Genomic DNA, 14,288 nt, shown 5'->3' on the forward strand with positions numbered 1-14,288 from the left:
TAGATGGCTGAAGCCCGTGCTGTGCTTGCAAGCACCCTCAGAGCCCAAGCTGTGACCCAAGGCTGGTTCCCGCTAGTGCCAGCTTAGAACTGCTCAGCCATAGAGGTACAGGACACACTAAGCCAGGTGCTACTTGTCTGGTTTGTGTGTATCTTTGAGGCAACTTAGGAAAGACTGCAGGTTGACCAAAGCAGGCAGTCTGCATGAATGAGACACTGAAGCAGGCTGAGTGTGCCCTAAAATTGGGCAGAGCCAGGTCTCAAATCGTCAGAGTGGGGCAAACTAATGGCAGAGACTCAGATATGACAGCCACCTGCGTCTGCACGCCAGGAAGGGGAGGGCTCAGCAGAGAAATAATGGCCTCCAACAGCTCCTCAATGCAGGAGAAATCTGCCTTTCCAGCCCCCATCTTAAGCCAGACAACTCAATTCCCCACCTTTTCTCTGCCGCTTTTCCTGTTGCTGCTCCAGCACGATGGGTCCGAGCCAGAGATTCTATTGGTGGGTAAGTGTTAGTGGACTTCTTAAAGGGAGAGCCTGTGATTGCAGCTGCACCCAGTCTCATTCGTCACAATCTCTGCTGGTTTCCACAACCAAAAATTATAGGGAGTTCTCTCCACAGCACTGGAACCCTCGGCTGGGGTGGGGCTGGGATCCCTCACTCCTTCAGGAAATGGGGTCATCCCCACAGCTGCAATATTCCTCCTTATGTTTAATTTTCACATGCAGGTGTGGTTCCAGCCCGTTCCACATCTCTGACCTTCCTACCAGTGTGGAGGTGGCTTGTTCTGCATGTCCTTAGTTGAAAGGTTGGTTAAGCTTGATTTTAGATGATTCTCAATACTGGTTGTTTTGTTGGTTAGCTGTAATCTTGATGTGGTTGTGAGAGAAGGTAAGCACAGCGTTTACCTCCTGCGCCATCTTGGCTTTGTCTCTCAATTTCTACTTTCATCTTTATTATTCTTCCATGCGATTCCCAAAGGTTTAATTTGTTAATTTATTATTTTTCTTTAGTTGAAGGTTTATTTTATCACTACCCTGTCTTGTTCAGCACTTTAAGTGTTTCAGAATGTAGAATTTCCTCTGAGCAGAATACTCCACTCTAAGCCCTGCCAGTACATGGGGCCTCCCCGACTGGGCAGGATGCACCTTGATCAGACAGGGCTGTAGGAGGTCTCGAGGGAGAGGTGAGCTTAGCGATGTCAGGATTGTGCCTTCACTTGTCCTGCGTGAAGGTGGGGGTCTCCCAGTCATTCAATGGGTCAGAAACTCCATAAGTGGGTCTGTGCTCAGATCATGAGGACAGGGGACAAGTAACACAGGCGTTCCTTGTGTAAGGAGAAAAATAAATATTTTTCCTCTACCTATTTAGCTTCTCTAACTAAGGCCCTGATATTTGTTTCACAAAATACAGATTAATAAGAGAAACACAGAGCTTTATTAGCATGCTATGACATAATAGAATTTATATTAGGCTCTGCCCCCAGTTCCTGGCACAGAGCTCCTGAAACGCTTGTAATTTTCTAAGTGATAAAAGTGTTAAAAGAGGCATCTTTATTTAAAACATTTGTTGTTTGACTCTGGTTCCTGTTATAGGTTTCCTAAATTTCTTGCAATTTCCTGGGTGATAGGAGCATTTTTTATTCTAATGAGGCCACTTAGGGTGGTAGCCTGTGTGGCTTCAGGTGGGGCTGGTCACCAGGAATTCCCAGCCATGATTAGAATCTTGGAACGTTCAGCTCTACTCCCCGCATTTCAAGGAGGAAGGAGGAACTGGGGATTAACTTAATGATTAATCATGCCTGCATGATGAGGCCTCCCTAAAAATCCAAAAGTTCAGGGTTTAGAGAGCTTCTGGGAAGGTGAACACATCCACGTGCCAGGTGGCGGCCACCTCCCAGCTCCACAGGGACAGAAGCTCTTGTCCTAGTGACCCTTCTGGACTTCGTCCTCTGTATCTTTTCATCTGGATGCTCATCAGTCTCATTTGTCATATTCTTTACTAACAATCAACCAGTAAACAAAGTATTTTCTGAGTGTTGTGAGCTGTCCTGGCAAATGATTGAACCCTAAGAGGGGTCATGGAAACCTCCAATTTATACCCGGTCAGTCAGAACCAGAGTGACAACCGGGACTTGTGACTGGTGTCTGAGGTGGGGGTGGGCAGGGACAGTCTTGTGGGTCTGAACCCTTAACCTGTGGGGTCTGTCTGACTCCAGTTAGTGTCAGAGTTGAATTGAATTGTAGGACACCCAAGTTGGTGTGTGAAAAATACCTTCATCTGTGGTGTCAGAAGTGGAGTGCTGTGAGTGTGTTCACAGTGAGAGCCGAGGAGAAACAGGCCGCTTTTCCTGGGTACCTGTGTACAGGTGGAGATGCTCTGACATCAGCAACTCAGGGCAGAGGGTGGGACTTGGGCTTATACAGCATCGTAACAAAAAACAGGATTTTTAGAGAAGTGACAAGACAAAGGAAAGGGACTTCGTAAGCTGCAAGTGTGGGAAGACTGATATGAGGAAATAATAGAAAATAAAGCCTGGCTTTCACAAGGTTTGTTCTGTAGGTCCCTTGGGTGCTGTGTCTGGGTTGATAAGGGTGTAGAGTTGTCTCTGGCGATTAGCTTCTGTCTTTCCTGGTACAGAGAGGAGGGGGGACACTTTACAAATTCTTGTTCTACTTTTAGGGTAATAGAGGAGGTCAAGGAAGTTTTATTGTATTTGTTTTTTCTCAACTGCCTTTGGCTCAATATAGATCTTATGCCCAAGTGACGTATGTGAGGTGGTGTATTCTGCTGCTCATCACTTTCCAGTTATACCCAGTTTCTATCAGTGTGGCTCGGAGAACTTATGACACTGGTGAGAGTGGGTGATAGCCTGACCTCTGCCATGTCTTCCTCTGATGGAGGGAGAGGCCCAATCATGCCTCCAGTACCCCAAAACAACACATTGGCTTTATTTCCACTGATTCTAGAGAAATGAAGTGAGAGAATTGCCACATCAATGAAAAGCGTGTTTTATATCAACCAGAAACTATCATAACGTTCAGCGATTTTGTGACGTGTTTTAGTCATCATTAATGTTGTACATGTTTTGGCGACTGCATCATGGTCCTGTCATTAGCCAATTCAAGTCTGAATATTTAGGTGTGACATGAAATGTACTTTTCCAAGTAAACCCACATAATATTAAAGCCTATTGGTTTGTATCTCAATGATAATCTAGACAGCCAGCAACCATGACAGCAGTAACTGTTGACTGAGATTAGAAATATTTCAAGACAGTGGTGCTAGCCAGTCTGAAGAACATCAGCTTCTATTCCAGGACTGTGTCCCCCAGCAAACTTCATTCTCCCTCTTCATCTCCTCCCCCTTCGCAGCATCTCACTCTAAGCCCAGTCTCAGTCTTCTCTCACACTTGGCTTGGTTTCCGCCAGGTCTGACAGCCTCTGCACTTACCACACTCAGCATCGTGGCTCAGGCTGTTCACCAACTTATCTGTGCACATAGGATTCAGTGCTTTGTTGAGTTTCCTGCAGTAGGCGGAGAGTTACATCTTTCCCTCATCCCCCCACCAAGATCAAATGATGTCGAATAAACTGGGAGGACTCAGACCTGACATCTGGGTCACCCTGCTTGTCATCCAAGAACTCTCAGAAATCAGAGCTCTGACCCCATGGAAGGGGATGGAGAGGACAAGGTCTGGTCACTGCGATTATCTTGCTTCCCTCCTAACGGACCAGCCATGTTGTTGTCACAGTCCTTACAGCTACTCATTCAAAGCACTTTTATTAAGGACCCACTAGAGGCCCCGTCCACACTGTTGAAGGTACATGGAAATAGCGGGAAGAAAACAGACCACATTCTGCCTCACAGGATTCATATTATTTTCTCGATGCTGGTGAAACCAAGAAGGAGACTGTGCCTTTGTTTACTCATCTGGGGGACGCAGCGACAGGGGAGACGTGGGATAAACATAAATAAAGGGCCGCAGCGTACCCGAGAAAGAGGCCCTGGGAAAGGTGAAGATGTGGGAGGCCGAGGTCATGTTGTAAAAGGAGACGACTCCCGCCTCATAGTCCAGGAAAACCCCCACAAGCAGGAGCTGCTCCCGCAGGTGAAGGGAAGTTGGGGGACATGTCAGTGCTGAGAAGCTGGCCTTGGTGCTCAAACTGATGGCCCAGAACCCAGACTGGGGGATCAGCCTCGTGCGAATATCCCTCTGCACATTTTCCATACAAACACCTAGCTCCCACTGAATCCCTTCTCCCACATACACTTCAAAGTAATGTCGTCCCGACGCGAAGCCCTCGTGGCCCAGGACACAGGGGTAGGCGGTAAATCTCCTGGGAGAATTGTGCACATCACGCTGGGGACTTCCCCAAGTGACATGTCTCTGATCCTCAGACAGAATTAGGGCACAATGAGCTGTCTCTGGATCCAGAGTCACATTGACTGAAAGGAAAAGTAAAAGATGGTTTTGTCACCAAGAGCACAGTTAATATGGGATAAAACCAGCCAGTGATCATATCTGAGCATTGTTTCTGACCAGCTGTGTGAGCCCAGGCAGGTACCCCATGAGCCTCGCTTTGTGACATAGAAGTAGGAATGATCCCATCTGTCCCACGGATTGGTAGGGGATGGAATGAGCATGTATGTGTTTCATACCTGGAGAACACGCTCACGTACCTTGATAGCCCCTCAGCAGCTGTCTCACATCAAAGTAAAGCTCAGAAACATCGCAGACAGTCTGAATCTGCAAAGATGGGGCCTCCGGTGTATCCAGTTTCACAGCCGAGCTCCTGGGACAAGCAGAGGCCGGACACTTCTTAGCGGTGCGTCCCATCAGCTCTGTGTCCCCATGCCCTTCCTCCTGCATTCCTACAACACTCACCTGCTCAAAGCGCCCTTCACGCCCTACAGAGAAAAAAGATGAAAGGTGAGTGTGGGGACATCAGGATTCCAGGAAGCCTGGCACCTGGGTCCACCCTCTAGGAATACTCCTTCCAAAGGAATGAAGAGAAGGGTCTGGCCTTGGGCATCGTGGGTGCCCAGAAGGGACGGTGCCCACCCCAGCCCGGGGTGTGCATCACGGTGGGATGTGGGTCCACCTGAGTCTCCATCGTCCTGCTGAGGCTGTGGAGCTTGTGGGCTGCTTGGGGAGCAGGGCCAGCTGGTCACCCCATGCTCCCTCGGGCAAGCCTGGCTCTCTTTGTTCTAACTGCCTTCCTAGTCACAACTCCCCGAGGCTGGGCCACCACGGTGGTGGCAGCAGGTGGTGGTGGAGTGCTCACACTATGCTCACAACCTCATGGGGTGACCTGCAGCCTTGTTAGTGAGACTGAAATAAAAAGCCAGGTGTGCTTCATCCTAACAGGCTCCCTAAGAGCCCAGGCACCAGGGCTGTTGTAAGCAAATCAGGGCAAAGGTTCCTGTTCATGTTGGCTGCCTCACCTCCTCACCCACAGTCAACTGGACGAGTATTTCAGGAGATTGATGCCAGGGTTCTGGGCACATGAATGAGACAAACGGAGGCAGAAGTTATTCCAAGGTCTCTTAGGCCGAGCAACTCCACATATGGATCCAGGGGGCATGTTGGTCTAATCCTTGTAAAGATGCCTATAGACTAGTGAAGCCACCTAGCAGACATGGATCTGCACCTAAAAGAAAGGCCACTTCAAGTCCCCACCTGATGTGCCACCTTTGATCAAGGCTGGTGGGCTCGCCTATCTCCCCACACTGCCTCACCATTGTCCCCTCCATCGCTCAGGGACAGACCCCCTCCTTTCCTTCTTCCGAGTGCTCAGCCTCACCTGCAGCAGCTTCTGGGCTGAGCCTTGACACCTGTCCTCCAGGTCCTGGATCTGCCTGTTCAGTTCACGCCTCTTTTGCTTCAGACTGGCCTCGCTGTCCCTCAGAACCTTCAGAGTCTGCTCGTTCTCCTTCTCCAGTCTCCACAGAAAAGACTTCTCCTCCTCCCGCAGGAAGCTCTGCAAATTTTTGAAGTCATCCTGGATTTTCTGTCTGTGAAGCTCCACCTTCCTCTGGAGTCAAAAAGGGTGTTCAGAAGAAGGTGACAACCCGTGTTACCAGAGACCGTTGAGTGATCAACAGAGTGTGACTCACAGATACAGCGGAACACTCTTTAGCCATAAAAAGGAAGGAATTCTGACACGTGCTACCACAAGACACACTCTGAAGACAGGATGCCGTGTGCAATAAGCCAGACACAAAAGGACACGTGCTGTGTGATCCCACTAATGGGAGGGACCTAGAGTGGTCACGTCATAGAGCTAGAAAGAAGAATAGAGGTGCCAGGAGCTGAGAGGATGGGGTGGGGAGTTGGAGTTCAATGGGGACAGAGTTTCAGTTTGGGATGAAGACAAGTTCTGGAGATGGACGGTGGTGACGCCTGCACAACAATATAAAAGTACTTAATGGCACTGAAATGGGCACTTAAAAATGGTGTTAATGGTATATTTTGTGTTATGGATATTTTAACGCACATGCACATACAAGAGATAGTTTGCTCAACTGCTGTGAAATTATTTGCAAGTGAGCGATCAAGCTGGAAGAATGTCCCTATCTCCTTGCTGCTGTCACACCTGGGAGGCACTTGGGTGCAGGAGCCAGGACCTCTATGGTCACCTGATTTGTTTCCTTATTTTTCAGCCAAGAGGCAGGTGTAAGGAGGGGCAGGAGCACTGGATAATGTAACCAAGGGACTACGGCTGAGGCCAGCACTCTGTTACAATGATGAAAGGAGTCCTGATGAGGGGGGTGAGAAGGCAGGTGTGAGTCTGGGGGAATTTCCTGGAGCAATAGCTTGTAATGAGCATCACACCAAGACTGGATGTTAGGTCAGCCAGGCCAGTAGGAGGGTCCCAGTTTCTCAGCAGGAGACATCTGGGTAGCAGGCATTTATCCCAGGTAACTGGACATGTTTATCACCAGCCCGGGGTTCACATAATCATACCTATGTGTAGAACCAACCAAAACCAGATGAGGTATTCTGTAGGACTCAGCTTTCATTTTGGGAGACACGGAAACTACTATTTCCACGAGTGCTTTTGTGGGTGTGTGGTGTTTCAGTGACCATGGTGTTGGGGTAGGAGGGTCATGGATGGTGTTTCCATTAGTTATCATTGAGGCCCTGCCCCCACCAGGATCCCAGAAATGAGGGGAGTAGCAGTGTCCTCAGAGAGGTCACACCTAATGTTCGTCAGGGCAGAGGTGGGGAGAGACCTGTGACCCAGGCTCTATGGATCGCCGGCCAGTGATGGGTCACGTAACTATTTCCCTGAAGGAATGCATGTCTGACCATGGAAATAGTTAGAGACCCAGAGTCGGCCGTGGTAAGTGTGTGGCTCTTGCAGCAGACGTGATTGTCCTTATAAATGAAAGACACGTGCTTTCTCAGACATGAGATGACTCAGGACTGTCCACCTGCATTGGTTCCTGAGCCTGTGAGGCCGAGAGTGGCACCTGTGAAGTGGTAAATGTGCCAAGGTGCTGAGGTTGAGGCCTTCAGACTAGGAAGGTCCTCGGAGGTGCTGAGAGACTGAAACCCACTGAGGACGGCTCTAGGTGAACAGACTCACCCACGCTGCCTCTTCTGACTGAGGGGTCGGGAATCCTAGCCAATGATTACTGAGACGCTGAAGGGTAGGAGACAGATTCTCAAAGATGCAGACAATGAAGGGGATAAAATTGAATCAGGACTTCTTGTTGGGGTTCCACCTGTCCGGTCTCGTTTCGTGGGAACCAACCCCATGTGCCCGATCAGCCCCTCTGCCTAAGCTCTATGGGGGAAAAGAGCTTGAACCAATAAACCCCGATTCTTACGTTCCATTCAGCTATTTGCTTTGTCACGAACATATTCTGATTCCTACACTCCTTTTCCAGTTCTCTCAAATTAGACACAGCTTCCTGGAGCAGTTCCTGGAGGAAAATGGGGTGAACAAGTCGATTCAGTTTGGCAGCTCCTCACTGGGCACCCAGGGGAACCCTAGCCATCTGAGACTGTGGGAATGACGCTGGATGTTTACCGAGTCCTCACACTGTGCGGGGAGCCTGCTGAGGGCTGTATGTGCAGGGACANTTCGCCATCTAGGAACACTCCTTCCAAAGGAACGAAGACAGGGGCCCGGCCTTGGGCACAGTGGGTGCCCAGAAGGGACGGTGCCCACCCCAGCCCGGGGTGTGCATCACGGTGGGATGTGGATCCACCTGAGTCTCCATCGTCCTGCTGAGGCTGTGGAGCTTGTGGGCTGCTTGGGGAGCAGGGCCAGCTGGTCACCCCATGCTCCCTCGGGCAAGCCTGGCTCTCTTTGTTCTAACTGCCTTCCTAGTCACAACTCCCCGAGGCTGGGCCACCACGGTGGTGGCAGCAGGTGGTGGTGGAGTGCTCACACTATGCTCACAACCTCATGGGGTGACCTGCAGCCTTGTTAGTGAGACTGAAATAAAAAGCCAGGTGTGCTTCATCCTAACAGGCTCCCTAAGAGCCCAGGCACCAGGGCTGTTGTAAGCAAATCAGGGCAAAGGTTCCTGTTCATGTTGGCTGCCTCACCTCCTCACCCACAGTCAACTGGACGAGTATTTCAGGAGATTGATGCCAGGGTTCTGGGCACATGAATGAGACAAACGGAGGCAGAAGTTATTCCAAGGTCTCTTAGGCCGAGCAACTCCACATATGGATCCAGGGGGCATGTTGGTCTAATCCTTGTAAAGATGCCTATAGACTAGTGAAGCCACCTAGCAGACATGGATCTGCACCTAAAAGAAAGGCCACTTCAAGTCCCCACCTGATGTGCCACCTTTGATCAAGGCTGGTGGGCTCGCCTATCTCCCCACACTGCCTCACCATTGTCCCCTCCATCGCTCAGGGACAGACCCCCTCCTTTCCTTCTTCCGAGTGCTCAGCCTCACCTGCAGCAGCTTCTGGGCTGAGCCTTGACACCTGTCCTCCAGGTCCTGGATCTGCCTGTTCAGTTCACGCCTCTTTTGCTTCAGACTGGCCTCGCTGTCCCTCAGAACCTTCAGAGTCTGCTCGTTCTCCTTCTCCAGTCTCCACAGAAAAGACTTCTCCTCCTCCCGCAGGAAGCTCTGCAAATTTTTGAAGTCATCCTGGATTTTCTGTCTGTGAAGCTCCACCTTCCTCTGGAGTCAAAAAGGGTGTTCAGAAGAAGGTGACAACCCGTGTTACCAGAGACCGTTGAGTGATCAACAGAGTGTGACTCACAGATACAGCGGAACACTCTTTAGCCATAAAAAGGAAGGAATTCTGACACGTGCTACCACAAGACACACTCTGAAGACAGGATGCCGTGTGCAATAAGCCAGACACAAAAGGACACGTGCTGTGTGATCCCACTAATGGGAGGGACCTAGAGTGGTCACGTCATAGAGCTAGAAAGAAGAATAGAGGTGCCAGGAGCTGAGAGGATGGGGTGGGGAGTTGGAGTTCAATGGGGACAGAGTTTCAGTTTGGGATGAAGACAAGTTCTGGAGATGGACGGTGGTGACGCCTGCACAACAATATAAAAGTACTTAATGGCACTGAAATGGGCACTTAAAAATGGTGTTAATGGTATATTTTGTGTTATGGATATTTTAACGCACATGCACATACAAGAGATAGTTTGCTCAACTGCTGTGAAATTATTTGCAAGTGAGCGATCAAGCTGGAAGAATGTCCCTATCTCCTTGCTGCTGTCACACCTGGGAGGCACTTGGGTGCAGGAGCCAGGACCTCTATGGTCACCTGATTTGTTTCCTTATTTTTCAGCCAAGAGGCAGGTGTAAGGAGGGGCAGGAGCACTGGATAATGTAACCAAGGGACTACGGCTGAGGCCAGCACTCTGTTACAATGATGAAAGGAGTCCTGATGAGGGGGGTGAGAAGGCAGGTGTGAGTCTGGGGGAATTTCCTGGAGCAATAGCTTGTAATGAGCATCACACCAAGACTGGATGTTAGGTCAGCCAGGCCAGTAGGAGGGTCCCAGTTTCTCAGCAGGAGACATCTGGGTAGCAGGCATTTATCCCAGGTAACTGGACATGTTTATCACCAGCCCGGGGTTCACATAATCATACCTATGTGTAGAACCAACCAAAACCAGATGAGGTATTCTGTAGGACTCAGCTTTCATTTTGGGAGACACGGAAACTACTATTTCCACGAGTGCTTTTGTGGGTGTGTGGTGTTTCAGTGACCATGGTGTTGGGGTAGGAGGGTCATGGATGGTGTTTCCATTAGTTATCATTGAGGCCCTGCCCCCACCAGGATCCCAGAAATGAGGGGAGTAGCAGTGTCCTCAGAGAGGTCACACCTAATGTTCGTCAGGGCAGAGGTGGGGAGAGACCTGTGACCCAGGCTCTATGGATCGCCGGCCAGTGATGGGTCACGTAACTATTTCCCTGAAGGAATGCATGTCTGACCATGGAAATAGTTAGAGACCCAGAGTCGGCCGTGGTAAGTGTGTGGCTCTTGCAGCAGACGTGATTGTCCTTATAAATGAAAGACACGTGCTTTCTCAGACATGAGATGACTCAGGACTGTCCACCTGCATTGGTTCCTGAGCCTGTGAGGCCGAGAGTGGCACCTGTGAAGTGGTAAATGTGCCAAGGTGCTGAGGTTGAGGCCTTCAGACTAGGAAGGTCCTCGGAGGTGCTGAGAGACTGAAACCCACTGAGGACGGCTCTAGGTGAACAGACTCACCCACGCTGCCTCTTCTGACTGAGGGGTCGGGAATCCTAGCCAATGATTACTGAGACGCTGAAGGGTAGGAGACAGATTCTCAAAGATGCAGACAATGAAGGGGATAAAATTGAATCAGGACTTCTTGTTGGGGTTCCACCTGTCCGGTCTCGTTTCGTGGGAACCAACCCCATGTGCCCGATCAGCCCCTCTGCCTAAGCTCTATGGGGGAAAAGAGCTTGAACCAATAAACCCCGATTCTTACGTTCCATTCAGCTATTTGCTTTGTCACGAACATATTCTGATTCCTACACTCCTTTTCCAGTTCTCTCAAATTAGACACAGCTTCCTGGAGCAGTTCCTGGAGGAAAATGGGGTGAACAAGTCGATTCAGTTTGGCAGCTCCTCACTGGGCACCCAGGGGAACCCTAGCCATCTGAGACTGTGGGAATGACGCTGGATGTTTACCGAGTCCTCACACTGTGTGAGGAGCCTGCTGAGGACTGTATGTGCAGGGACATATCTGATGCCCTTGACACCCCTGAGCACTGGTAGGGCTCTGACGTCATTCAGTGCTGCAGAAACTGAGGCTGAGGAAGGGGTTCTGCGATTTGCCCAAGGGGCTATGACTGGGAGGCGGTTGCACTGTGAGCCCAACGTCACCTGCTGAGGTCTAGCCCCCCACGCCCATCCTGCCAGGGAGACGCGGCACAGAGCATGGTAATCATCTGAGAGAATTCATAGAACAGCGTGCTGACCTGGACGTGGCAGCGCTCTGGCACACAGTGGCTCACTGGCGGTGTTTGGTGAGTCAGGGAGGAAAGGCCAGGGCACCTGCTGAGCTGTCAGAAGCAGTGCTTGGAGAAGGGATGCTCTAGTACCCTTTCAAGGATGGTCCCGTGAAGCCCATTTAAAACGAGCTAGTGTCCAAATCAAGCTTTCAGGTTATTTTTCAAAACAGTTTCTCATGTTCTCATGAAAGAAGTTTGTAGCAGAACCAGATTGCTAGTCTAGGTTCAAACTGAAAGAACAAGGTCCTGTCGTCTGTCACCCAGCAGCACACTCACCAAGTGTGCTGGCGAGAACGGGCTGTGATGCTTGTTAGCAAAGGGCTGCTGTTGTCCCCAGTTACAGATGGGGAAATGCAGACACTAAATAACTGGCTGAGAGTTACCCATTAGGTCAGGTGCAGAGCTAAGATTTCAAACCCACCAGTCCGACTCCTAAGGCTCAGCACCAACCCCCTGTGCTGTCCTTTACTGGCTACCTGGTGGTTAATGTCCCCTTTCCTCTAATGAGCTGCCCATGGGTTTGAGGGACGCCCAGGACAGTGATACAATGTGGAGAGCAGGAGGTCTGCAGTGAGGCTTAAGTCTGACAGCTGGCAAGCTGACAGTCTCTCAGGCCCGGCTGAGCAGCACAGGGAGCTTGCTGGATAGATCTCATCTCCACTGTGCCGCTGAAGAGAAAACAGCCAATGACCTTGAAAGTCGCAGAATGAAATGGAATCCTGTTAACAGTTTCTGCTCGCTATGCTTTGTGTCACTTCGGGGAGATTGCTTCCCCACACCCCATGGAAAGCCCCAAGAGAGCTGCTCCCTGAGAGGAGGGAACTACTTCCTCAAGCTCCCCCAAAACCCCAACCTAAGGAAAGCTACTTTTGCTATAAAAGCTGTGTCCAAACAATAAACGGGGCCACTCTCTGCCATCAGCACTGAGCGGACCTCCTGCTCCCAGCTTTTGTCTCTATCTCTTTCTTTCTTCGTCTCCCACCCAGCCCTCCCAGGTGTGCTTCTGGCTGACGAACCAGGGGCATTTGGTTAAGCGAGCTGGTCTCGTTCAATACAAGGCCACCTCGGCCTCGTGGAGGACAAAACAGGATCTCTCCCTGGGGACATTTTCCTTAGATGTGGACAGGGCAGAGAAGGAGTACTACAGCAGGACAGTGTCCTCAGCCCACGCCCCCACAGCCAGGGTCAGCTTCCTCACGGCCATTTCCATGTCCTTCAACCCCTTCCTGAATCTTGCTCAAAACGGCGCCCCCTCCCTCTTACAGAAATGATCAGAATCTTTTCCTTGACATTCCTTCTATGGTGTCACTGCCAGGAGGCTCTTTTCAGTGTCACTTTCACTCTGCACATGCCAGTCCCCGAGGCCTGGACCACTCTGGGCAGGACTTGGACCTGAGCTGGTACCTGCCTCTCAGGTACGATAAGTCAGCTCAGCTCCCTCGACTGTGCCTTTGCCCTGTGGTGCCCTGGGCCTGGGATGCTCTCACTTCCCTCCACACTTCTGTATACGGTGAGTTTTTGTGTGCCCTTTGGAGTCACCCCAACCCCCCACACCAGGGGTCTCTGGGCTGCCCTCTGATGGTCTGTGTCTTCCCTGGTTTGGTGGGGGACATCTGAAATGTGGTGTCTTTGTTTCCTGCGGTGCCTCAAATCTCACACACAGTGTGAGGCAATAGAGTGAGTGGGTGTGAGTTTGGGGACATTGTTCTAGAGCTGGGAGAAGGTCCTGCTGGGTGAGTGCACAGGGACGAGTCTGACTGTCCCATGTGAGGTCATGTGAGGTCAGGATGGACAGTGGGGACTTGACCAGGGAGGACCCACATTCAGGAATTTTCCAGAAGTGGGAGATGGGGAAAGCCATCCTTCAGGGTGCAGGCTCGGGGGACCGAGACCGACTTGATGACCTGAGGTCTGGGCAGTAATAACAGCGGGGACATGCTGAAGCCCCGTCCCAAGCCAGCACTCTCACCTTGTAGCCCGGGCACGCGTCCTCCACAAGTGCAGTGTCGTGTCCTTTGTACTGTGGTGACCGCTCACAGCGCCAGCAGATGAGCTGGCCGTCGTCCTCGCAGAAGAGGTGCAGCTTCTCCCCGTCCTCCTTGCACATCATCTCCAGGTCCAGCTTCTTCATGGCCTCAATGAGGCTCCCCAGCTGCTTGTTGGGCCGCAGGCTTGTCCTGTTGAATGGAGCCCGGCACTGGGGACAGGGGTGCTGGCGCAGATTTGGCTGCTGGTGACCGTGATTGTCCAGGAAGCCCTCTAAGCACCGCTGGCAGAAGCTGTGTCCACAGCTGATGCTCTGCGGCTCAGTCATCAGGCTCAGGCAGATGGAGCAGGTGGCTTCCTCCCTCATCTTCTGGGTGGCTGTGGCTGAGGCCATGGCTTCTCCTGAAAACCTCCAGTATCAGACCCAGAGGCAGAGAGGGAGCCGCCAGAACCCCCACAGAGACAGAAGCACTTGTCACCTGGGCTGTGGTGCAGCTGACCCCCAGGTCCCGAGGTCTTCTCTCTAGACAGAGGAAATGAACTGGGACTCAGAAGGGTCATGACATGGGGCTGTGCTGTGACCATCGTGTGGCCACTTCCATTTATCAAAACAACTCGGATCCAAAGTTCAGCTTCTCAGTTGCAGTAGCCACACCCCCATCATCACAGAACAGTCTAGACATAGAATCTTCCATCGCTGCTGCAAGTTTTCTGGACCAAGTTCTGAGAGAGAGAGAGAGAGAGAGAGAGAGAGAGAGAGAGAGAGAGAGAGAGAGAGAGAGAGAGAGAGAGAGAGAGAGAGAGAGAGAGAGAGCTCAC

The 14,288-nt window shown here is 51.1% G+C and overlaps 1 protein-coding gene across 1 annotated transcript in view; it reads right to left on the minus strand.

The window, feature by feature from the left end:
- Nucleotides 1-3,764: 3,764 nt before the first annotated feature.
- The window catches only part of LOC109376993 (E3 ubiquitin-protein ligase TRIM38-like), an 11,166-nt gene continuing 642 nt past the window's right edge, over nucleotides 3,765-14,288 (minus strand). Inside the window, exons 2-10 of the mRNA XM_019633183.1 lie at nucleotides 13,949-13,992; nucleotides 13,453-13,871; nucleotides 10,958-11,053; nucleotides 8,861-9,156; nucleotides 6,747-6,762; nucleotides 5,808-6,038; nucleotides 4,889-4,911; nucleotides 4,684-4,796; nucleotides 3,765-4,449 (exon numbers count right to left, since the gene is read on the minus strand). Of these exons, the coding sequence (XP_019488728.1) occupies nucleotides 3,926-4,449; nucleotides 4,684-4,796; nucleotides 4,889-4,911; nucleotides 5,808-6,038; nucleotides 6,747-6,762; nucleotides 8,861-9,156; nucleotides 10,958-11,053; nucleotides 13,453-13,871; nucleotides 13,949-13,992 (1,762 nt within the window). The 3' untranslated portion in view covers nucleotides 3,765-3,925. The remainder of the gene's footprint in view (nucleotides 4,450-4,683; nucleotides 4,797-4,888; nucleotides 4,912-5,807; nucleotides 6,039-6,746; nucleotides 6,763-8,860; nucleotides 9,157-10,957; nucleotides 11,054-13,452; nucleotides 13,872-13,948; nucleotides 13,993-14,288) is intronic.

Source organism: Hipposideros armiger, unplaced genomic scaffold (assembly GCF_001890085.2).
Source record: "Hipposideros armiger isolate ML-2016 unplaced genomic scaffold, ASM189008v1 scaffold_1256, whole genome shotgun sequence".
NCBI lineage: Eukaryota > Metazoa > Chordata > Mammalia > Chiroptera > Hipposideridae > Hipposideros > Hipposideros armiger.